General features: G+C 40.9%; 1 protein-coding gene and 1 long non-coding RNA gene across 5 annotated transcripts; one reads left to right on the top strand and one right to left on the bottom strand.

Moving 5' to 3' along the window:
- Nucleotides 1-63: 63 nt before the first annotated feature.
- On the bottom strand, nt 64-25014 carry TMC5 (transmembrane channel like 5). Of its 4 annotated transcripts, none has more exons than XM_042864005.1 (23): nt 24955-25014; nt 17265-17426; nt 16461-16705; nt 15979-16083; nt 14398-14484; nt 13538-13637; nt 12839-12929; nt 12298-12546; nt 10983-11134; nt 10351-10495; nt 9620-9775; nt 9114-9280; nt 8368-8446; nt 7908-8005; nt 6606-6701; nt 6162-6237; nt 5260-5393; nt 3913-4086; nt 2617-2695; nt 2244-2333; nt 1225-1326; nt 880-925; nt 64-365 (listed from the first exon to the last, which is right to left on the bottom strand). In XM_042864005.1, exons 2-23 carry the CDS (start codon nt 17336-17338, stop codon nt 244-246), a joined length of 2667 nt encoding a protein of 888 aa, XP_042719939.1. In that variant the 5' UTR covers nt 17339-17426; nt 24955-25014; the 3' UTR covers nt 64-243. The 4 variants fall into 4 exon arrangements, 3 of the variants coding, with proteins under 3 accessions (XP_042719939.1, XP_042719941.1, XP_042719940.1); XM_042864007.1 differs by having other exon boundaries at nt 16461-16702; XM_042864006.1 differs by lacking the exon at nt 24955-25014 and adding an exon at nt 24770-24927.
- Nucleotides 248-14128, top strand: LOC122175951. The gene is made up of 2 exons (XR_006177584.1): nt 248-8896; nt 11417-14128. It is a non-coding gene; the product is annotated as an uncharacterized LOC122175951 (long non-coding RNA).
- Nucleotides 25015-26291: the final 1277 nt, after the last annotated feature.

Here is a 26291-nt window from a genome sequence, read left to right as displayed (position 1 = left end):
CAATCATTCACACAAGTCAGTTTGCAGCCATTGAAACATCACAGTCATTCAAAGCAATTGTGCTTTCATTTTATTTTCTCTGTATTTGACCAATGCTCAGTTGGCTCAGATCGCATTTTGCAACCTGTTTTTTCTTCCACGAGAGGGAATAAAAAAAATCAGTGTTGTTTTCAGTCGTGTGAATCAGTATTGCCTTCTGCAGAACATCCATGGGTTACTCAGCACCCATTGCTGACTGCCTGCTCATGGTCGAAGATGGCTGTTGTCATTTAAATCTTCCCACTGAGCCGCCTGCCTCGCACGCAGAGCCAGTGCCACTGCCTCAGACATCCCTGAGCTGCTGCTCGGCTGGGGTGTTTCCCAATCTGTTTTTCACAAGGGAAACAAATTAAAGCGTGCTGATGTAGGTGCAATAACCACCCTCTAATAGAAAGCCCCGCACTATTTGAACACCTCATCTGCTGGAAGGAACACGTTTGTATAAACCAGGAAGCTACCGTGCAAGTTTCCATAGCTGTTTCACCACACAATGTGCCAGGGACTCCACATTAACAACCACTTCCGAAACAACTGAAGTACTCCCTTAATGATCTAATATTCTTGCCTATGTTCCCATAAGATGAACTGTCTCATTTACCCAGAGATTCAGCTGTTGTGTACAGAAGTTTGTGATCACTCTTCAGAAGTCACCACTACCATCACAACAAGCCACCAATAAGCATGCTCTGTAGGAGAGCTTTAGCCCCAGAAACTCAGTTTCTTGTTTCTATTGCCTCTTTCTACTAATGCTAAAGTGTCTGTTACCTCTGTTGCATCTTGTCTATACTAAATCAAACATTTGTAAGCTGAGCTTACGAACATCGCTTTCTCTGTGCTCACCAGATGGGAAGCCAGTCCTCCTCGAGATCCCAGCAGAGTAAGGATACTGGAAACGAAATTCACAGGTAGACGTAAGTCAGCGTTGTTCTCACATGCCTGTTATCTTGTATTTAAGACTATACTTTCCCCATAACAAAGCCATACTACCTCTACATCTCAAGCAGGACTATGAGCACAAATATTCCAAATACAATTCCAACTGCAAGCTATTCCAATTATATTTTCTTTCTGTTCAAATCAATTATTTCTACACATAAGGGATGTTCTCTTTGTCCAACTGTATAAAGCCTAGGGCATGATATAGTCAATGGACATCAAGCAGAGACTTCTATCTCTGACTCTCACCTCATTGTAGGATGCATTTTGATTTCTGTCAAATGTCCTTCGTGGATAGTTTGATTCTTGCTGGGCAGGTGGCATGGATGAGTGGGATAAAGAAGAAATTCTCTGAAAGACAGAGTATTTGACATTAGCAGTAATACATAATGGCTTCCAATCGTGGCTTGATGGTCAGCATCCACATCTGTTACCCTTCCTTTAGGGAGAGTTCTAGAAAGCAATAGGCAATCTGATATGTCACCAACAGACTGCCTGAGTGCCAAGGCTTTTTCCTTTGTATAGTCCAGGATTACATCTCACAGTGACACAGAGATGCACCTCGGTGCTCTGCAAACAGCACTGTACTAACCTGAGTGGGTGAAGAAAATAAAAGTGATCCTGTCTTATTTTGAAGCACTAAAAATGCACTGAGCAAATGCAGAGCAGAGCAGCAACTGCAGACAAATAGCACTGGCAAGCTGTTCTCCACAGGACAGATACTCATTTGATGGCTCAGCTAGCAGCCACTTTGAGTGGACAAAGTGATTTCAAATTAAAAAATGTTAGGTGTCAAATGATGCTATGTGGAATTTAAAATGGAGTTAAGTCAGGTTTAAACCCAGTTTAACTCAGCTGAAAAAATGGGTGGAAAGGGCACAAAACATAAAGCCTGAAGGAAGCCTGGAGTCAGAGGAGGAGGGCAGCATCCTTCTTACTCTAGGCAATATCCAAGTGTGACCACACTCTTTACTGACCATCACTACACACTGAGGCAGGAATTTTCCTGCAGCTTCATAACCATAAATAACTTCTAGTGAGGGCAAAGACCTTTCTATCTGTGCTCCCAGGTTAAGTTCTACTCTTTAGCAAGTAGGAAATTTCCAAGTATCCTTTAGTCTTCTGGGGCTAGCTAGGAAGCAAGCACTTCAAGTTTTAAATACAGACATAGCCAAAATGGCAGCATCTTCACAAGTCTAGACGAATCCCACACAATTTTACAGTCACTGCACATCACTGCACAGGGGGATCTGAGCTACCAGACTGACCTGCTGCTCTTGTCCTCTTGGTGCAAATGGGTTCTGTGTTCTCTGTAGCATCTGTAGTTTTTCAAGTAAAAACCTTTTGTCTTTTCCTGCCTGCACACAAAACACACTTGATCATTAGCTGGAATGGACTAATAATTAAGGGAGACTCAATGAGTAACTGATCTACAAAAGAAGCTGCAGCAGCACAGTTTGAACATAAAATTCCTTTGCAATAACATTATTTGTGAGCAGTTTCCCCACAGCTGGCACACAGGAGGGCTTCCACCTTCCTCTGCATTGCTGCAGAAAAAGATTACAGCTGCACAACAGCAGAGTGAGACAATCAGCAAGAAAGCCAAATTTTAAACAAAATAAAGCTGAAAGTCAAACTTACATTAACAATTTGCTCACGTAAGAGCTTGGCCATGGTTCTTCTTCCTCTTATTATTTGCCAGAAAAGGTAAGCAATAACTCTAAATAAACAAAAGTCCATAAGATGAACGCTCATACCAATGTGCTCCTCCCAATCACTGCTTAAACAGACATTTGTCTTGGTTCATTTCATCCACCAAATACACAGGTATACACACATACATAAGTATATGCATACATACACACAATTACATATGGAACTTGCCAAACACGTGAAATTGCTTAAGCCATTATCTTGGAAAAGACCCAAAGGTTTATGGAATCTTATTCAAGAAGGGAGGCACAATTAAAGCAAGTCAACAATAAAAGGTACATTTCAGACTACAAACGAATACAGTGTTCTTATCTAACTTTGTGTCATTTACTTAGACCTTACATCACAACACTGAACAGTCCTGCTTCCAAGCCAATTTTATTTGCTCTAGCATGAATGGCAGCTTGTTTAGTTAGAACAGGTTTGGGCTCTTAGGTGAGCACGACAAAATAATCCGGCAGCACAGCTACAACTTCAACCCCTGCCAGCAGGCCAGCATCTTGAAGATGCACATACATTAGTACCTATATAGCTAACTTTAGGCAGGGAGGCAGCACAGGAATTTACCTGAGATCGGCTGACTTAGACTGCAGCTGACTTCGGAGCATTTCCCCGCACTGCGTGCTCACTTCCACACGCCATTCGTGCACCACCATGCCCTTCCTCCAGTGCCCACACATTAACTCAGATATTTTTGCAAGGTATCAGCACCTCCACAAGTGACTCCACTGAAGAAAAATGGTGAAAGACAAAGCAGCCACCCACAAAACCTCTACTTTTTTTTTTATGCTGCCCAAGGCTCTAGCATAGATCTGACACGTTCTACTTGTGAATGACAGATCTTTGCCTTCTGATTTATATCTCTTTAAATAAGTAAATAAGTCAATTCATCCTGCCAACAGTATGCAGATGTTCCCATTCACTGATGTTGCTGCAGCTCAGAGTGGCAGTGGTAATGAGACCTGGAAGCCAACTCACCAGTGAACTAAAAATATTAAATTAAACGGCAGTATATCCTTCAGTTAGCATGAAACAAAGAGAGCTTTGGCATCGTAACATAAAAGGAATAGGTTTTATAACTTCTTTACATACTTCAAATACATGAGTTTCCCTTATATTAATCGTTTCTAGTATTCTAAAATGCACCCTGCAATTGTTACAGAGAATGGCTATGGCCTAGCCAGGTTTTTCCACTCCGTGTCCTTTTCATCAGCAGGTACTCACATGATAACGACGGAGAGGATGAAGAAGAAAAGTTCACTTGCTATTAAGTTGTAGTAGACCCATGCTACCCATTTTGAATCAATGTAATTTTCCAGTATTTTTACCCACTCAGAGATTGCTGTGTATATAGAAGGCAGACCTCGGAAAGGACCACATTCTTTTGAAGGTTTCAACCTGAAAGCATGAGAAAGCAGCTATTTAACATTTCCTACACTAACAAGCGATTTAATTCAGTGCATTGTTGTTCTCTGCCTCGCTATTGCCCTCCACTTCTTTGGGACCCTCACAGAATGCCATCATCTATAATTGCTGACTTTTTGGGGTCAGCTCCAAGACATTAAAATTCCACCTCAGTACCTCTGAGCCTATTGCAGCCGGAGATAAGAGATGCTGCAACAGATCCCTGCTAAGCCATGTGCACTGCATGCAACAAATCAATCACTGCAGCACAGACTACAGCAGTTCGAAAATCTGTATTTTCAAAGTTGCAGCACAGCTGCATAATGGAAGTACCATCACACCTCGCCTTCCAGGACACAAATCACTGTAAACTTTCAGCAACAACAGGCTGTGGTGAAACGAGGTAGTTCTTAGCAAAAATCCACATTTTGGGGCAGATGGAAATAGAGAAATGTTGTTTGCTTTGAAATTGGACCAATCCAGATAGAACAAAATTGCCACCTGGCCTCTGGAAATATGTTTTCTGAAGTACATCACCTCCTGTGTTTTTATTTAGTAAGACAGGTGGCTACACATGAAATCACATGGCTGAGAATTGCTAAGAAAAAGAGCTGCATCTGAGTTTCCATCATTACTGTGACCAGAGTAACACGCACATAAACAAAGCAGCTTTAAAACGCTGCTAGTAACCCAGATGCCTCGTAGCAGAGCTCTGCACACTCTTTAAAAAACAAAACAAAAAAAAAACTCAAATCAAACAAAAAAATCTGAAATCTGCAAATAATCCAGAAGCTCAGAAGTTGACCTGCTCTGTTTTCTTCCAGGTGTTTCTGCACTGCACACCCAGTATGGCCCATAGCATTTAAGCCCAGGAGCAGGCAAGGTCACAGAAACTTTTGAGGGGCAGGAAAGGCCAAATCAAAGAATCTTCTGTGACATTAACACAGAATACCAAAACTTGAAAGCAGTCTTGTCTCACCTCCCACTTTAATTATGGGACAAGTTACTGCATTAACCACACTTGCAAACTTACTGAACCTGTTTGCAGAACACAGAACGCTACGAACATCTGCAACCTGCCACTAGCAGTTATTACAGATTTCCTCTGCCTGCCATCAGGTCACACAACACAATGTCATGGAACTGAACGTCAGCACTCTTCCATACCTCCAGACAGTGACTGCAATGACAGACAGGACTCCAATGAGGGAAGGGAAAAACAGAATGAACATGAAGAACGTTGTCATTTGAGCAGCTCTCCAGGCTTTGCGAGGAGGTTGGCAATTCCTCATCAGACTGACCTTGTAAGAGATGAAGGTACATACACTTGGAATAGCATCACTTGCCACTTTCACTGCATTTGAGTCGATCCTGCTGAAACCACTGGAGGCAATTGCTGGAAGAGCATCTCTCAAGGGTTTCCATCAACTTCTTTTATAAGAACTTGACAGATAAGCTGTAGTTTTCTAAAACTTCAAGAATACAGCCTTCCAATCACTAAGAGATGATACGAGGTTCTGATGGGTTTTACAGAAACTCTGACAGGCAGAGTTTGCTTTTGAAGCACACATAAAACTTCCCACAGCTCAGTGAAGTTTGAATCTGTGCTTCTAGTTATAACTATGTTCTTCTACATTTAACACTACAGACTGTTCAGACACCTCCTAAGAATCTCTTACCTAGTCACACTAGTGAGACAAAGAACTCTGAAAGCTTCCTCCTTGATATTAAGCAGAATCACCTCACTTAGACCCAGGAACCCTTGGGGGGAGGAGGCTGGTGAGAGTAGGAATCCAGAATCATAACAGCAGGCTGAGTGTCTGTACTGACAGATGCACTGTTTGCTGTTAGTTTCCTAGGCTTTAATTGTGCTCCTTTCTTTCTTTAAGAAAACAAACAGCAAAAACCCACTACAACAAAACAGCAAAAAAAAAACAACCAAACAGCTCCCCAAGCACCAAACTCCTCAGCCTCCAGGCAACCCCAGCACTCAACTTCATCAATCCTGTGTAGATTTCAAACAGTAATTTCCATGGCATTTTATGAAGCAAATATGTAAAGCTTCTTACCTTTTTCACATAAAATACTATAGAAAATGATATCATCTGGATACCAGGCAGCAGAGGTGAGAAGAGAATACCGATCCTAACAGGAAGAATTTATAAGAGAAAAGAAGTCGTATTTCCACAATTCATTAACACTAGTGTTTCATTTGGCAGTTGGCAACCCTGCCTGCAGCCTGGAACTTGATGATCCTCGAGGTCCCTTCCAACCAAAGCCATTCTATGATTTCTTTTGCGTTTTCTCTCAGACCAGGTGGCCAGAAGGAAAACTACAATAATACTGGAGGTAGTAACCTCACTCAAAGAGAACTGGCAAGTCAAGGTACTTAACATAGCATCTCCCCCAGGCATTTATCCTGTTCTTTCTTTCATGATGTAAAGTACCCATAAACATCTGAATCAGGATGTTCATGGCATTCCCAAATACCAATTAAGGTTTTGGCCACTTACCAGGTCAATGTCTGAGCATAGATCAAATCTAAAACACTTCGTCCAATATCAAACTCTGGCACCCCCAGGCTCACACAGACTGTAGTTCCAATAATTCTGGGTGAAAAATTAAAAATAAAAGAATAAAAAAAAATAGCATTTGCTAAATAGTTAAACTCATTTTAGAAACCTCAACAAATCACCTCCTGAACGCAACCATCAGTGACAGATTATTCAGGGTTCCATTAACCACACATCAGTCAAAGCAGCCACAGCTGATTAGACTGCACATCAAAATTGAAGCAGAACTTCAAATGCAAATTCCCATAAAACATAGTGGTGTAACCAAGACTGACAGAGTTTTTTATGCAAGTCAATAAAAGAAGAAGAAGAAAGGAGGTAGTATGCTTATGATTCAACAGATGAAGTAATGATTTACCTCAGTAAAAACCCTTAACTTCTTTTCCATTCACAAATCCTGAAAGCTCTCAGCCTCAATCAAAAAAAAAACCTTATAAACTAATACTTAATATATTCTACAGCATATTCTACTTTAATGTAACCAGTCTTGCAGGCAGCTGAGATACACACAGATAAGTAAGTACCCAGAGGACTTCTCTCAGGGTCCAGCAAATCTCATTTTATCATTTCATTTTCTCCTGAGCTACAAAGATTCAGTTTCAGGTTTCGTTGCTGTTTGTTTTTGTAACAAGAATTGGAAAGATTTTGGTAACTATCCCATTTTGCCTTGAATAGAGGTCTTGGTACCATCTGGTAGCTACATTATCAACAATAAATGTTTCAGGGCTGTGCTGGCTGGGAATTACTCTGAAGACATACAAGGAATTACAAGCAATCGTGCTTCTAATCTTTTACAGCTGTAACCCTGCTGTTTTTGCACGGCTTACTGGATGACATTCATAATGGCTGACACTGCATATTAGTTGTGACCTTTTGCTGAAGGTAATTTCCTATCTCAACAGAGCAAGAACAGGAGAGGATTAAAGTACACCGACAAGAGCTGAGGAGGGAAAATTTACAAGGGCTTCTCAACACTGTTTTGTGTCAATTTAACACAAAAGTCTAAGTCCTCATTTGTAAACCCATCTTGTCCTCAGCTCAGTTGAAGGGCAAACAACTGTAAAGATCTCCCCAGGTGTGTGGCTAAGATGCCAAAAGCTTTGTAGCGCAGGTAAAATTCAGTACTGTTATCTTTACAGTTATCACAAGGGAAAAGCAAACAAAAACAATGAAACAAAAACAACAACAAAACACGTATTAGGCTAATGAAGAAAAACAGGATTGGAAAAAAAAACAACTCACCTTCGCAAAAATTCTCCAAAGAATGAGCCAAGCAAACAAAATATGAAGTCAACCAACACAAGACGATAGATATCTTGGCCAATCAGTGTTTCCCAGCACTTTAAGGAGTAAGAAAGAAAAAAACCAAAGATACACACGTCTAGAAGTGAAAAACAATGTAAATCTAACATTCCTGAATGCTTGGGCATCCAAAAATTTGTGCCATGAACCAAAGCCTTGCTGGCATCCTAACCAATGGCTGATCTCTCACTGAACGATGCTGCAAACCAGATGAGATCTTAACTGAATGTAGGAAAATGAGTTACCCATTTCTCTAGAAATTCAAATAAAGAAATATCAGGGTAGCAAATTCAGCTGTCCAAGGGACTACAGGTACTTCTCTTTGCTTGAACAGGCCTGCCATCAAAGTGGCTCTCCATGAGGTACTGTAAGTCAAAGATAGATATTTTTGAAACTTTACCTGTGACTCCGACACAGCCACAACGTTAAGCCAGTAGTAGCACAGTATTCCAATAATGGATATTTTCAGGATTATAGTTCTACAAAGAAAACGTAGCATTAACTGCACTGGCAACAGGTATGCAACCTCCCTAGAAAGAATAACAGCAGGATGGCTGCTGGTCACATGTTACTTCTGTTATAACAACAGCATGCCATAGTGCCAGGACTAACAGAAGCAATCTTTGGAGCTCAGGTGCTGCATTACTTTACTGTCCGGGCAGAATCAAGGACAGGTGGGGCAAATTTGGCACAGGCCTCTGCTCAATAGGCCATTGGCTGTGGGCACACACTCCACAGAGAAGGAAGGTCTGAGGAGCACAGGTAGTGATACAGTGTTAATTCCACGGATATGCAGTGAAGTCAGACCTCCTCACTTCTCTTACCACTTCTTTTCCTTCCTCCAGGAGACCCACAGCTCACTCACCATCAATAGGAGCTATAAAGCCAAGCCCAGGGTCACCATATTGCTAACTGGGAAGGAAACGAGGGTAAGTCTTCATGCAGAGATGCAACATTCTAGACAGAAGACTTACAGGAGGCTAACAGAACTTTGAGGGAAGATTGCACAGAAGCCTTTGGGAAGATGAATTCACCTGCTCCATAGCTCACTACTGCCCACCACACCACCTAGGTACAGCTTGCTGTAAAAAAGAAGAGTCAGCCAACTTCAGGCAAAAAGCACTAAGTGGAGGTAGCAACAAATACCTGGCAATAGCAACATATATCTTGCGTTTGGGATTCTGAAATTTCTCCAGGTTTCCAAGCCATGAGTAGAAGAATGGGATGAACACATTGAGGAGGGATGTAATAATGGGTAGCACCAACATGGCAGCTTGGCTTTCCAGTTCATTTTTATTCCCTTTCATAAAGAGCTTTGAGAGAAGAAAAACAAAGTAAAAATAAAAACCAACCCTGAACTTAGAACTTTAGCTGAAATGCTGCCTCAAGTTGTGTCCACAGGGAGGACACCTGGCACACATCTATTCTCAGATTGGACGTAATCCTGTTTCACAGTTCCATGTCTGTTCAGCATGTAACCCTGCCCTTCCTATGAGTCGCACAGGACCATGGTGGGAGCCGCATTTTAAAAACCATCTGCAGGACAAAGGAGAGGCAGGCCTTCTTCTTTAATGACAGCAGCTGCACTCTAAGACAGCCACGATTTGAGGCAAGCAACTGCTGGGATGAAGGGCTGCAAAATCAGTACTTACCTCTAGATTATTAATGGAGAGGAAGTAAACACCAGCACAAGCAGCTACTGCTGTTCCCAAGGAAGCAGCCCATGACCCAAGATGGATAAGAATACGAACAATTCTCTCTGTTACAGTAAAACTTAGAGCTTCTTTGTTTTCTTCAGCGAGGTCCTCCTGCAAGGAAACAAATCCTAATGAAGAACTCCTTGGGTGACAGCATAAAGCAAAACCTGCTTCAGATAACTGCCTCAGAGGTTGATGTATTTTTTTCCCCTTTAGAGTATTGGTACAGTGGGAAAATTTACTAGACAACTATGTGTTCCTATCCCAAAAGTTGTTTATCTTAACAGCTATACTGTACTTAACATTTCCTATAAGCCTGCTCTTCTTTGAGTTAAATTGAAAAAAAAAAAAAAAAAGAAAAACAGAAGCAATATTCTGTTTAGCATATATTTAATAGTCACAGACTCATTTAATAGGAAAAAAATATATAAATATATATACATATAAGTATTGTATATAAGTATTTACATGTAGCTTAAAGTGAAATGAAAAACGAGTAGCTAAGACAAATCCAGGAGTTCAAACCAAGTTAAACATAACAACCAGGAAGACTGAAGTTTATTAGAAACAAGACTGGCATGCTCAGGTCAGTGCCAGAAGCTTATTTGTGCACACGCTCTGGCAGTGTGACTCCAGCATGCTGATTCTGTACCTTTGCACCTTTTTGTATCTCCTGTATTTCCTACCTTTATCTGTGTGCTGAGATTCTTTTGTTTCAACTTCACAGCTTTTTCATTAGTTATGTTGAAGTCCCAAGTGCAGAGAAGTTTGCTTGCATTGCCAGAGTACATCTGAGGGTTAATAATGTTTCTGCAGAAGGATTTTGCCATGCTGCAATTAAAATTAAATTTGTGAGATGTGTAACAGGAAAATCCATCAAGGTTGCACAGCAGAACAGGAGTGGGAATGTTAGTTTTTCTCTCCCTTCTCTGGGCTAGCAGATCTACATCAGAGCATCTCAAATAAGAATACACAGAAAATAGACTTTAATATGTGAGACAACTCTCACAGTTCTTTCACCCAGCTGCTTCTGACAATCTTTAGCTCATCAATTTCAGAAGGACACGTTAATACCATGAGCAACACGTTACAAAAGGGGGATCATATTAGTTGCTTTGAACTGGGATTCGTTGCATGACCCTTAATATTCTGCACTTATTCTTCATTCATCTACTGAAGTTTTTATGCATGATACTGGCCTCTGAGTTTGTTCTATAAACAGTAACTTACAGAAACATACTCATGCAACCATGCATGCCAACCATACAGGGTTTTTTTTTGCTAATATAAATGAAATAAGAACATATAGCTAGTTTACCTGAACACCAAGATAAGCAAACAGATGACAAAATATATTCCAACAGTGAAAATATAGGCCAGCTGCATGTTATAAGATGCACCATTCTTCGTTTGACTGATTGTAGCATTGGTGTAAAAGCCGTAGTAGAGTACTGTTTGTTGAAAATAACCCTGAAAATATACAGACATCATTCAGAACTGTTGCTGAAGTACCATCATCTAAGGCTTAATTCACACCTGGGAGCTGCTGTACAGTGAAATCAGAGGAGCAATTAAATTTGTAAATATCAAGTTCTTTATTTGTCTTATACCCCCAAAAAGCTGTGGGAGTTTTTAGAGGCACGTGATTACAGATCTGTATCATATGGATGATTGTGAGCAATCTATGTTTGCATGATTTGGTATCTTCTGAAAAATCCTGAAGAGGGAAAGGCACGATCACTTCTTTCTCAGGAGCAAAGTTCTGTACCAACAAACTGCAACAACTGTGAAGGAACCAGGAATGAAACATGTGACATTCTGTGCTGAGTTACAACATCACAGCGGAACTCCTGCAACAGTGCCTCTGCTTTGCAAAACTGAACAGTGTTCTTACTACAGAACACACAACTTTAAAACCAACCCTAGAAAGAAAAGGCAGGCATCTTTTTTAAAAAACATTTCTTCTCAACTAAGTATTAGGGAGAGCAGAATCTTGTTTATTGGACAGAGGAATCCTTTAACATCAGTTAAACTGACAGAATTCTTAAAACGGTCAAAGATAGAAAGAAAAGGAGCAATTCTAGGCTTAGAGCAAAGTCCTTCTTTCCAAATAGCCTGAGATTTTATGCCACAAGAAGAAATATCTCCGTCAACTGAAAAGCTCCTTCTAAGCCACACTTTGCTCAACAGGCTGCCACACCAAGATCTGCACGCTCCCTAGAAGAACAAAGCTTCAGAAATAAGCAAAAATCACAGGATCACACACTGAAATCCAGACTGTATTATTAGAGGAAAACTAGCATGGGAAATACATTGTCCTAAAGACTATCGTAGTTGTCTCCAGAAAGCCTGACTTCCACTCTTCCACTGCTTCCTACAAGGAAAAAGTCTTGCTATGTTGCTTAACATAGCAACCATCTGCTTTAAGACAAATTCATCAGAACACATACATTCCACTCTGAGTCAACTTTTGACACAGCCTCCTTTCCTCAAGTATGTATGAACTATTTCTTCTAATCGTGTAAAAATTTACCTCCATCTCTCAAGAAATAATTAGTTTTTACACTGCCACAAGTCTTTAAAGCAGAACTGTTGCAGAGAAAAATAACACACATCCACTGTGACATACTTACAGCTCCAGTGAGCAGCTCCAGACCCGTGAATGAAAGGTTATTTGGTTCTGCTGTAACAAACTGAGGGATTGTGATGAAACCAAAGTTTATGAGGAATGAGAAGATGTTGAAATTCAGCAGCCATTTCAAAAAAATAAAATAAGAAAGAACACTTGTTCCAAACTCTCCACCAATGCTCTTCAGAGTCTTGTGCCAGAAATTCAGTCGCTGAAAATATTCTGACAAGGTATTTCTAAATTGCCGAAATGACTACAGAACAAAAGATGAGAGGTGAACCTCAGTGAGCAGCCTTACACAGGACTCAAATCCACATAATACACCCTCACATTTTTACAGCCCCATTTTGATGATAAGAAGAGATTTCCACCTTTCAGTGCATCACAGAATGCTTACGCACTCTTCCTACCTAATGCAAGTCATTATCAATGAACAGTGAAGAAACGAAATAAGACCACAAGATGCCCAGCACCTGTGGAGATGGTGATAACACTGCAGCTACAGCTCCCTCCAGCTGTTACCCACTGACATGCCTGACACTCACCGCTTTTGCTCTGTGCAGACAGTGCTTACAGCAGCCACACTGAGTACCACAGCCCCCTGATTTCTTTGAGATTTCTGTGAGAACTTTATTCCTGTGGGAAAGCAGGACAAAGGAGTGACAGCATGAGCTGTAATTAGAACAAAAGCCAAAGAAGCTGCTGCAAACATGTGCTCATGACCAAGCCAATAACTTGAGATGGTTCTGCTGGTTCTTCTTGTGTTAGCTGCTAAAATGGTCTTTGTCCATTACAAGCTGAGGTGTGGCACCACATTCCAACTGCTCTACTAAGTCACTGCTAGGAACAACATCTAAATATATTCACGTGTATAAAATAAATGTACGCAATGATCAAAATGATGGCTGAAATCACGTGGTCTCTTCTCTGTTTTTAACAGCCAGCATTCAACTTTCCTTTGAATAAGAGTCACAAGACATACTTGCATGCAGAAGGGCACGGCCTTGCTATTGTGCTTTATATTACATGAGAGTCTTCTCACTCAGGGAAAGGACACTGAACCATCTTCAAATTATTTTTCCTTGCAAGATGTTAACTTTTTAAAAGCTATTTAAAAAGTACTGTCAGTTTTTTCGTACTCAAAGGGACAAAGCAAAGCTGAGCAGCTAGCGCACACGCATACTTGATAGCTACATGTCAAGAATTGTACTGCTTGTAAAACTAAACAGAACTTTTATTGTTACCTGATCTCTCTCTTTCTTTTCATGGTTTCTGGCATTTTCTGGATTGCTTTAATCCTTTCACGCTTGGACATGCTTGCAAGACTGTCAACTAATTTTTCCTCTGCATAAAAATAATGATAAATCCAAATTTGGGGGTGATAATATAGTAATTGTTATTAAAAAATTGAAACTTTATATAATCATTCCCATTTTCACAGCTACTAATGCATGTCATGTTCTAAGACAATGATTCTGTCTAGAATATCCTTACTTTTACCAGTGCTCTAATACAGACGCATGGAAGTAGCACAATACTGCACATTAAAAAGTAAGTATCAGTTGTCTACTGTTTGCTGAATGCTAATACAAAGAGCTGTACTGTAAGGAAGACAAAACACTGACAAACTCCGAAGAGCTGGTCTATTCCTTGATCACTGACAATCACACTTCTAAAATACTATTATCAACTTGAACTCTAAGCTTTTATTCTGTGATTTTAGTTCATGCTGGTCTATGTAAAATAGGCAGAGATATTACTTGTCATTCATCTTATTTCCACATAGTTGGAATTCGATGCTAACTCGAGACATCTAATAAAATAATAAATCATCAGCTGGTCAAGCAAATCCTAATAAGTTATAAAAAGAAAAGCTACACTTCTCAACAAGAAACCATACTGCATTTTGCTTCATTTATGTTGTAGTGTGCTAGGGTACACTAGTAGTACAAAAGATGAAATACTAGCCTTAACTAAAAACAAGCTGCTCTTGTAACCACAGAAAAACTACACGCAATTCTGATGATAAATCAAGAACAGTATCAGCCACAGCATAACTGTGCAAGATGTTACCTCACATAAAAACACTTCTCTAAACTCCTACCTCCTCTGCACTCTGGAGTTGCTTGAGACAGGGTTGCAAATGTCACAGTGTCAGATGGCCTTCTGTTGCGTCTCCGAACAAAGCTACCTAAACAACAACAAGCACCATTTAATAAGCCTGGATACTCCTAGGCTAAACTGATTTAAGACATTCAAATTTCACTTTCATAGAAACAGTTTAAAAATATACCCTTCCATCTCTCTAAGTACATGCAAACATACACTCTCCCTCTAACTTCTCCCTAGGTGATGTGTGATGACTGCAGGCAATTTCTCAGACACACGCTGGCAAAGTGGCACAGAGTCTTCTCCTGCTGTGAAAAACTGTCTCATTTAACCCATTCATACATGTACACATTGATTCTTAAGTTTTTCTTTCTAGAAGAAAGCTCCTTTCTTTTAAAATCCTTCCACGGATTTGGAGTCATTGTTTTAGATACATCAAGCTTCTTTCATCAAATCATTCAAACAAGTTTCCTTAAAAGCATCCACGTTCCAGCAATGAAGCAGATGAGTTCAGCCTTACTTTCACTTACCTTGACTCCCCAGTAAGACAATGGCCAACCTACTCAGTGCTACACCCACATGTTGAGCACAGTCCCTCAGTCTGGAAGGTCCCAACTAACTGACATGTCTGCTCAGTGACACACATGCTGCAGGCTCACTAACATTTACTCCTCAGATCTAAAAGCACCACTGTCATTTCTACTTTAAGCCAACTTGTTTTGTAGCAATGAAAAACATCTGTATCTCCACGTGGACGCACTTTCAGCACTACACATTTAATCCCTACGTGATTATGTTGGAAATGCACTCTCTCCTTCCTACCTGGTATTAAAAAAATACCAGCAGCAGGAGTGTTAGTGTTTGGAAATGGCCCATCTCTGTGGCCACTTACGGGATGAGCATTTCCAGGTACCAATAAAAGAGTTACTATTCTATATAAACATAAGATTTTGCCAAATCCAATCCTAAATCAAAGACTGTGTTCCCATGAAGAAAAAAAAAAAACAAAAAAAAAAGACCTCAATTACTTTCCAGGCAGGAAACAAACTGTAACAGAGAGATTACAGGATACAGGAAGAGCAGATTCCTCCCAGAAAATGATTGATAAGCTGCTATGCTGGTCTAAGAGAGAACTCAGATTGTATTATTTCAGTCCACTCCATTTTCATTAACATAAACCTCTAGTTACTGCTATAATCATTTACACTTAGACAACACAGTAACAAATTCAGTAACTACAGACAGTCTTGAAGAACGCATCCTATCCTCCTCTTATTTCCTCCTACAGTATGCCTCTTCAAATAACTGTGTAAGTTTATTTTATGATGACCAACTTATTGGGAGCTTCAGTTAGAAGGCACAGGCATTACACCTCTCATTGCTCAAGAAACAAAGATCATCACTTTCAGAAATACTGAAAAATTCAGCCACAATTATATAGTAAAATATAATTCATGTATTCTGACTCCTTTCATTTTGTGAAAATCTTCATACTCGAAGCAGACTTTTAAATCTTTACTATTTTAGGGAGAGTGAGACTGACATCAATATCCTGATAGAGCACTGTGTGTCTTACCTTCTGATGCACTGGAAAATCTGTGAGTATAGGGGTCATCCAAAGGACCGAAGGCAGAACGTGGGCTGTAGGCCAATTCTGGCTCAGGCTCAAAGGAAAGATTATCTGTTGAAGGCAATCAGAATTATACAGAAAGTTGTGTGCTGCTATAGATTATTAACACACCCAGAATATCAGACCTTTTGATCAAATACAGCTCTACTATACGTATGGCAATATATCCTGTCACTTCTATATCTCTTCCCAGTGTACAACCTACTATTCAATTAATTATGTAGTACATAAAAGTAAGCATTTACTGATCTGTTAATAAAATAGTCAGTGTTCTCACTTGGTAATTTAACATCTGGACTCCTACGAAAAAGGCAAAAAAACCACTGCCAACAAACACAAATTCGTGCAGAGACTTGAGCCTTCCAGAATGGCAGGACACAGCAAGCTGTTACTTGTTTCTAAGCATGTTCATATGAGAAATTACATACCCTGGGATCTGCCATATGGACTTCTGCTCAGGACTTGAACTCTTGGTAAACTTTCACTGTATTCAGAGTTGTGTCTCAGAGAAGCCATTGGTAAACTTTCACTGTATTCAGAGTTGTGTCTCAGAGAAGCCATTGGTATGGCTGGAGGATAATTTTGTCTTCTTCCTCTGTGCTCTCCTTGGTAACTATACGACAGAGAATCGTAAGGGTTTCGGTGAGAGAACTGATTCCCTTCAGAATTCCTGCTGTGTGAATAAGAAAATGGAAAACCTTGAGTGCCATAAAAAACCTTTCAATCAATATTCTTATTAAATTGTTACCTAGTATCATCAAATTTGATTATATTACAAGAGGAAGTCAGATACTAAGAAGTATTTCATATTTGGAACTTCACCATTAAAATTCTGATTTGGTCATCAAATGAATTAGAAAGACTAATGCCTTTCTCCACTTGAAGTTAACATGGAGCCTACCTAAACAGGAGTAAGTGCTTGAAAAGTTAAGACATTCAAGATTATAGCATGTTGTAAACATTACCAGAACTAAACAATATCCCTAACATCTATGCTATAAAACTTAAAATCAATTTAACTGATAAAATTTATAACACGTCAAAACCAAGCATGCAATTTCTCGACTGATGCCTTCCTTTTGACAGCTTCAAAAACTTGTGTCTGAGAAAGCAAACATAAAGGAGGTATTAAAAGCATGTCACAAACTAAAACTCTGAAGAAAAAGTTTGCCCTGCACATAAATAACGATTTCTCACGGCACAGTCACAACAGCCACATGAAATGGACTCATCTCCTATCAACTTCCAGTGTCTCTGAGAAGTGGTAGGCTGGATTTTCAAAGGCTTCATTGTAATGGTAAGACATGGCAAGTCTTTGGTTTGAGAGAAGAAATCTCCCTTATTTTTGTCTCTGCTGCTCCAGTAACACGTTCCTGGGTGGACCGATTTCTGACCTAATTACAAAACATATATATATGTATATATGTATGTATGTATACACACACACTCATACAAAATGGAAAGAAAGAACCTCATTTTTGCCTTTAGTTAGAGTTTGTCACCTCACTAACATGCAAAATACAACAATATAAACAGAAATTAGAACCATCTTCGTGCTCTGACTTTATTTTGTTTATCACTGTGAAATTTAGGGTCCACTACAAGACTCCTGTAAAACAAGAACTCCTATTTCTCTATAGCTAGCTCTACTGTTGCTTTTCACGCCCGTACCGAATTTCCCGGGAGACCGCAGCTTGGCCAATTACTGAGGCGACACCAATATGATGAGCAGCAAATGGCGTTTATTACCCGTATACACTACCTTATATAGCCTAATTACTTCGTCAACGCCCCCAAGGGGGCACATCACACATCAATCATTAGAGCAGGGAGGGAGCTTAACACATCAGACCCCGCGGGGGGGGTCTCGCAGTTTCGCAGTTGCTGACAACACTCTACACAAGATTACAGAATTGGAGCGCCACATGAAGACTTGACCAGCATTGACTAAAAGCAGGTTTTAGGAGCTTGTTAAAACATTAAGAAGAAGGAAGTACATCCTCTTTCTTCCTCATACAGGAAAAAACAAACACACAATTTTTCTCTGACCACTGTGACTCCAAAACCAACAGGTAAGAAAAGTCTGCCCACTTCCTCACTAACAGGGGCACCTCCAACCCTCAGCTGTGAGCTTGGGACACTGGACCATTCTCAACAAGGGCTCTTCTAATGACTTCATGTATTGATCTTGTAAATAGTTTCATCCTTAGCTTTACTTCTTAGAGTTTCACTTCACCTTTAAACAAACCAAACCTGGTCAGAGTTTAAAATTATTAGCAAAACTAGTCCAGGTTAGTCAGTGAAAGGACAATCTTCTATTCAAATTAAAGACAGAATCCAAATTAAATAGGTAGTTCTTGTAATTAATCAAAGCTGTACTAAAAAAATAAATTAAAAGGAAGTAATTTTTAGTATTTGTTCTTAAAGGCATCGTGTCAAGTTCGACCAGCTAGCAAGCTATTTAACAACAGGGAAGGAAAAAAAAAGAAACAAAATACAAAATAATAAAAATAAATTAATAAAATGATAGATCTGGCAAAACCGATCAGACACCTTGCTTTAATCTCAACTCCACTCCCAGAAAAGTGGAGCTGAGCTTCATTTAACACTGCACTCTCAATCAACCTTTCTGTCTTGAATGGTTTTCACTTAATTTCTACTGCTGTAAAGAAAGCATCACACACAGAAAATTAATCTTCCAAACAGATAATTGTACAGTGCCTTTTTAAGGCTTTTGTCTGGCTTTGCAGGCCAGGCAAAATCTTCTCATTTGCTCAAAACAAGCTCAGGATTGTGTCATTTGCACCTCTAAGGATCCTGGACACAAAGACATACAGATGTAAAACATAGTCCAGGTTTTGCTTGATGACTTGTAGAGAGATTTGAATGTAAACGCTAATGATCGATTGAATTAAGTCTTACATTTTAATTAGAAAATTGTCTATACTTCATTATATCGTGATGAAGTACGTTATAACAAGGCCCACATCTTGAGCAAATACTCAATAAAAGCCTACACCAGACAAGCAGCCCGTGCTGGAAATAATGGACTTCCATCCCTGCCAACACAAAGCTGTAACACCACTTCCCACAAGTGAAATGTGCTTTTTTCGTGCTGCAGCTTCGTATGTACAGAAACAGGGTGAGATTCTCATTTAGTCAGACAAGTAATTAGCAGAGCCAGAGAAATCCAGCAATCCTCAGAGAAAATCAACAATCACTCCAGGAATCTAACAGTTCCTATATGAAAAGTCTTGGTGAGTTTTATTTGCCAGAAGCCACTGAGTTCCTCATCATCTTTTCAGATATACTGTAAGCCAGTGCTGAAGTTCTGTACAAACTATGCAGGAAAGGGCATGTTCTGTCCCCAGGCTCCATTTAAAAGAACATATACATAACTCTGCAATACATGACGAGGGTCTGCTGCAACAATTTGCCTAGAAAAGTACATTTCCCTCTAAAAATATTTAACATTTCAAACTGTAATGAAAAGCTAAAGAAAAGATGGCCTTCTCAGAGGCAGAAAACACTCAGACAACTCTCTTAGAATGCCCCAAACGACATTGTTCTGCTTTTCAGCAGGTTTCCAAGAAACCTCACTTCCTCAGACCCAGCACAAATCTTAATGGCTTGTCAGCTTGCCTGTTCTTCAAACCGTAGAGAAGAAATATTTGGATGTAAACATGTGGGTTCTGCACAACCAGCATTGCCCAGCAGCAAGCATCCATCAGTGATACCAACCAACTTGCTGAAGTGCAACCAACAAGAATGAGATCAGCTTGTCTGAAAGATACAGCCATCACTTCTTTCTCTTACTTCTTTTGAAGACCTCCAGACCTTCAATATGCCCAAGACTGACAGTCCACTGGCTCCATCATTATCCACTTCCTTTCCTCTGAGTCCTAAGATGCACAGCAGTGCATAAGTGTCAGGATTTCCTTGCAAATCTACAAGGACAATTACAGCCTCACATGGAACCCAACATGTGAAGCGAGTCGCTGTTTTTCCCTGCTCCTGAAGTTTGGAGGACTTAAAATTAATTTCCTACGTACACAGACATTTTCTTCCAACTGAAAAGGAAAAAAAGATTTTTCCTCTTGCTAGCTGAGGATATTAGGCCCCATTGAATGGCATTTGGAGTAAGAAAACCCATGGAAAACCATGTGGAAAACGCTTGTTTCCTGACTGCACCCATACTCAGCCAAAGACTGCCGTGGTGCACAACATGCTCTGGAGTGGGATGAGTGCACATGATGCTACAGGTGTACAAGTAGCATGCCAGGGCAGTGCAGGTAGCACACAAGGGCGTACAGATGGCACACCAATCCACCCACTTCCTCCATTCCAAACCCCAAAATCATGAGAAACTTTTTCTATCAAATCAGGTGTGTACAACATTGGTTTGGTTTGTGGTTTGAGGTACTGGCAGTTTATAGATTTCTTATCAGTCACACTTCATTGGAAAAGCCAGAAGCATGAAATATACAAGCTAAACCACTCTCTTCTCCTCTTTGAACTATGATGGGATCCAGTAAATCATGGCTCCAGGAACGGATATGAAGTTTAGACTTACCCTCCCCTTCAAAAAGTTATCTTCCAAAAGAAAAAAGTGAACAGTTGAAGAACAAAGATTACTCAGGAAGATTAAAAGCTCAGCAAACCTTCCCTTCTCAGGGTGGCATTTATTTGTTGGGTGACATTTTGGATTCTGGCAAGCAAATAGATAAATCTTGTCTACTTCTCACACTGGAGAACAGAAAGTTTTAAGGTCAGCTGGCTTAAGAATCACAGACAAGCAAATAAGTTACAGTATAGGTGGAGATGGGGTGCTTCCCACTTAAATCCTTGAACACGCTGCAAAGACATAAAGCAGGAGCATTCAAGCAGTGCAAGCTCGTGCTTCTGGACCACTTCCCAGAATAAATAACGGCCTTCACGTCACAAACCAACAGCTATCAGAAAATACTCCCAGATTGTTTCATCCACTCCTGTTTGGGTAATTTACTGCGACACCAATCCTCCTTTAGAATTTTAATCAAACAAACACGCATGGCTGGCTAAACTACATTTTGGTGTGGTATCGCATTACAGGAGAACCCTCACACCTTCAAGCCATTTACCTGCTTTCCTCAAAAAGAACACGTGAAGCAAATTCTACTTACAGAAATCCTGTAAGTCAACGCAAACAGTAAGCTGCAGAACTACATCATAGTTTACTTAACAGTGCTGAACAAAGGGAACAAATTACGGAAGAGCTGATTCATCTGGTTCAATGTTTTCCTTTAGCATAAAGACCATTTAATTTTCTAGGGTATGACCGAACAGCCCTCCACCACTATGTAAGTTATTTTGTTGAGTCCCTCTCCTGTTGAACAGGATAAGAGAAAGCTCAAGGCAGACCTGACTGTGGCCTTCCAGTACTTAAGGGGAGCTTATGAACAGAAGGGACGCTGCCATTTACATGAGCAGATAGCAATAGGAAAAGGCAGAATGATTTCAAACTACAAGAGGGGAGACTTAGGTTAGCTGTTAGTGGAAAATCTTTACTGAGAGGATGGTAAGGCTCCGGCACAGGCTGCCCAGAGCTGTAGATGCCCCATCGCTGTAGGCATTCGAGGCCAAGTAGGACAGGGCACTGAGCATCCTGACCTGCTGGGTGGCAATCAGACCACGGCAGGGAGTTGAAACTAGATGACCTTTAGGGTTCCTCTGCTCTTACACCATTCCATGACAATGTTCCACATAGCTTCAAACTGAAAAATCAGATTGATTTCTGGAAGCCAAAAGTGAGTTTGAGAGACAGAAGTTCTGTCAGCAATTAGGTTCCAATACTCACCGCTGCTTTTTCACTAACTCAACTCCAGCAGTTTCAACACTACTGCAAGAAATAGGAAGTCTCCCAGAAAATCCAGAGGGCCTGTCAGCTGTGACAAAGCCTGAACTACATCAACAGCCTGATCTTAAACTGACATATTAGCAATGAAACAAATGTGAGTCATACAAGGAAGTGAAAGTCAATTACTTTTTATGCACACTGCCAAAGTACCTGATCCATACCGACAAACACCACCTCCTTCTGGATTTCCTTTGTGCTTCTATTGATGTTACCATAGTGAACAACAGGAGCTGATGTCACCTTTATTATCTTTGACTCTCAATAAATTTTAGCAACGCAAATAGCCTCTGTTAAAAGACCTTCTCAGTGAAAGACAAGTGATAGTAGCAAAGACCCATCTGCTTAAAGCAGCATTCAAATGGCAGACAGGAACACTGGGAAGAAAATGGGGGAGAGTGACAGCACTGTCATTATGGTCACAGCGCTGTTGCCTCTCCCAACCTCAGCTCACAAAGAAAGGCACTTCCTTGCCCTACAATACAATGCCCCCACCAGAATACAGATCCCATTCTCTCCATCCCCCCACCTTTTCTTGATGAGAGAGAGTAGGGTACAGGGTACCTGTAGCCAGGCAGGCTGACATCAGCTTGTAGAACAGCATCCATCTGACACTGGGGAACATCCTACTGATGGACTCTCTCTGCTCTCAACAGGCTGCTCCCAAAGTCTACAGCTACAGCTTAAGCCTGAAGAGCTCAGCTCCATGTCTGCTCTATACCCTCTTTTTTTCCTCATCTGTTTGCCTGTCCTTTCCGTTTAATAGTCCTCTTGTAATTTCTCTCTGCCCCAAAATATATTAAGACTGCAACATTTCATCCTGTCCACTTCAATTGCAAGTTAACACCACATCACCTGTGGCTGTTTAAATAAGGCTTTCAGAGGATTGCCAGCTACTTCATGTTTGCAGCATTTCAATGGGATTTGACTCTTCACCTGAGTTTAAACACCTTTATAATGAATGTGACACTGGAACATTAAAAAAAAATAATTACAACATATAGTTTAATTACCCTGTCCTGAGCCTTCAGAACTTGGCACACATTTCAAAATTTTGTCTAGTAGCAGTGAATTAAAGTTCAGATTCATTAATTTATCACAGAAACAAGTCCAAACCACGACAGTGAAGTTCACAGTACTCTCCCTCATCTGCCACATCCATTCCTCTACCTAGAAGATCTCACCCAGTCACAACCCTTATGGACAGAAGAACATACCACAGTGATTTTGTATAACCCAATTGCCTTATCCAATCCTCTCTGCAGAGATTCCTTTGAGTGCAAGCCTCTTCTTATCTTTGCTGCTTCTATCTTATTACCTGTGACCTCAAGTTGCCAACTTAATCCACTGGGAAAATTCTAAGAGTTGGCTAAAAACCATCAGGGATATATAATAACTACTAGAATTGGAATAGGGAACTTAAGAGTAAAAACAGCACATGTGCTTCCCCTGCAGGAAAGATTAGTAAGAATAATTAACGATGAGCATTTCTCTTAAAAACACTTGAAAAACATAACCTTGTTTGTAGACGGAGACTAAGGCAAACATCTCTGTATCCATGCAAGTCAATCTTGTGACTACATTTCCAAACTACAAACTAAGCCTTGCTTTGCAAAATGAATATTTTTGTCTATCTATTAAGCAGCATTACCAGCTACTTGCATTAGAAGGAAATGTCTGATTAACAAAAAAAAAGTGGTATTCAAGAACACTTGCTTGAAATTAAGCTTTCTGCTTTCACTGTAAAGACAGCCTAACACAGAACATCCATTAGAGGCACAAGATACCAATTACAACAGCTCTAATGTTTTGCCTTAAAAAAACCTTTGTTTATGCTGTGCGTGCAATAGACAGCTATCCAGACTAAATGCAACCTTCAAATTATACTTTAATGAGCAGTATCAGTTACAGGAATCTCATTCATAAGTTCAATTGGAAAACCACACTAAAACTACAGATATGATCATTTTAGATTAACAAATGGAGCTTTGAAGGTGCACAGTTTTGTCCAACAGAATAAAGGTATTGTTCTGTTTGTAATTCCTGGTTTAACTTCCTGTTCTGTTACTGTCATTGATAACTATTTGTGCAGCCAGCACTCACAATGACCCTGAGAAAAAAACAAAAGCTATTCACTGCGTGCTAGTAAATCAACTAACAAGTCAGAAAATGGCTGGAGAGAACCAGTCAGCAGAATGGAGTCACAGGTTTCTCCTCGCACTTCAAAATCCTTGTAAGTGGTTTTCAAATTACTGGATAATTACTTTCACATAAGCTAAACACTTTTTTTCAGACAAAATGTAGCTAAGTTATAATATAGTGTAGCATGTGAGTACATTACAATTCTATTGTTCAATAAACAGAAGGAGTACATTAGTTACAATTAGAGGCTTGTTTACAAAAGTGAGAGCAGGGACATCTACACAGCACCAGTTCCTGTTATGTCTGCCCACAGAACAATACCACAACACTTCATTACTTTCATAGCCAGAATAAAAACCTTCCCCATCTACTTCTGGCTTCCCATTACTTGTTGCAATTTAGGAAAATCACAACCCGCTCTTTGGAAAAAGCAGCACCACATCCATTCACTAAGTGGCAGAGTCTGAAAAGCAAGCTGCCCCAAAGCAAGAGCAGATGCCATGCTAGCAGCTGGTGATCCCAGCAAGGCTGGCACACCTCGGCACACCGAACACGCCAGGGAACGATGAAAGTTGCTGCGGCAGCTGATCCGTACGGGATCAACCTTTCCGGCTGAAGACAGCAGAAGCTCTGAAGTGATGAACAAGGAGATGAAGCCACGAGGCGCCACGTAACTGGGCACGGCTTCGGGTGGCTGCTCACCTCCCAGCCCGCAGAAGCTTCGCACATCCCTGAGCAAACCCGCAGCCCAGCTTTCAGTTACATTCCTGTACACCAATACGGAGCCCTAGGATACCGGGCCGGCCGCTCGAGCGACAACGGCGGCACAGATGCGTGGCGAAACCACCGGAGAGCGGCCGCATCCCGGACCCCCGCGCCGCCCCTACCTGCCCTCGGCTCGCTCCGCGCACGGCGCCGAGGCCCGGCCCTGCAGGCGGTTCCTCCCGGCGCCCCAGGCCCGCCCCGCGCTTACCCCCGGAACTCGGGGCCGTTGTCCAGCGTTTACGGCTTTGTTTCTGCGTGACCGCCGGGTCTCTCGCTTTCTTTCCCTCTGTGAATTAACGCCTCCTTTGCTGTTTACCCGGATCGCAATAACAACACAATAAAATAATACAAAGAAATCATCTTTAGGGATACGATGCATTTACCTTTATCTTCGGATTAATCATTTATAGAGCAGAGATAAACAAAAACCTTGACCTTACAATCTTATTTCTTACAGGAAAGCTCGTGCAGGGCCAATTAAATACATACTTACACAGACACGCTATGCCAGGCAGTACTTGGCAGCTTCTGGACAGGGGATTTACCACCAGCCCAGCTTTCTGGTAGAACGTCGTGAACACACGGCATTTCTTCTCTTTTAGTGATACACACCTATCGATTTTTCACATTCACTTCTCCTCCACATCTTCCCTTCAAGCTGACCGGGACAAAATTCTGTTTGAAGCTACAGCTGAGCACGAGCACAGTGACAGGGAAGCACCAGCGAGGAAGCAGCTTCTCCTCCAGAATACCTCAGCAGGGCTGGACGCTGACGGGAATTCATCCCTACTTGCACTGAGCTGGACCGGGCTTTCCTCCAGCACAGCCAGTCACTGCAGCCCTTCCCAAAGGCTTCTGCTGTCCTTTCAACAGAGCAGCATCCTTGAATTCAGTGTGGGGCCCAACAGCCACCACTGGGACAGGCAGTAGTGAAAAGAGAAATGGGAGGAGGACTAGACTGGCTCTGCTGTATCACACCCATAGGATTGCCCATCACTGGTCTCCTTTCCACTGATTCTGTACAGAACCACAGAACCCATCCCTTCCTATGTTTATATAGTTTGTTACACCATGTTGGCACATTTAATATTCACAGCAAGCACATATCTTACAGCTTCCAGAAATTATTCCTAAATAGCTTCTCTGGTAAGCAAGATGGTAATGATGATGATGATGTAAAAACAAAATGTCAGCCAGCCTTTGGAGTGAAGGCCTTCCCAGCTGGTGGGAAGCAGTCACAAACCAACCTCCCCTGTGTTCAGAAGCTGCACTGTTGTAGTGCACAAGGATCACTTTTACCAAGTGGACAGTGCTTATTCAGTTCTGAAATTAGGTAAACCGTGCCTATATCCTGTACCAGATGCATTCAACACAGAATTAGGTGAAATTTTCTAGTTCTGCTTTAAGAACATGTTTTGCCCAAAGCAACATTCCTGGCGTGACTGCAGAGGACCTGTCT

The sequence above is a fragment of the Lagopus leucura genome, unplaced genomic scaffold (assembly GCF_019238085.1).
Source record: "Lagopus leucura isolate 7727_CA_CO unplaced genomic scaffold, USGS_WTPT01 Super-Scaffold_760, whole genome shotgun sequence".
Lineage (NCBI taxonomy): Eukaryota > Metazoa > Chordata > Aves > Galliformes > Phasianidae > Lagopus > Lagopus leucura.
Note: the sequence above shows the minus strand (reverse complement) of the source record. Positions and strands in the feature narration are given on the sequence as shown.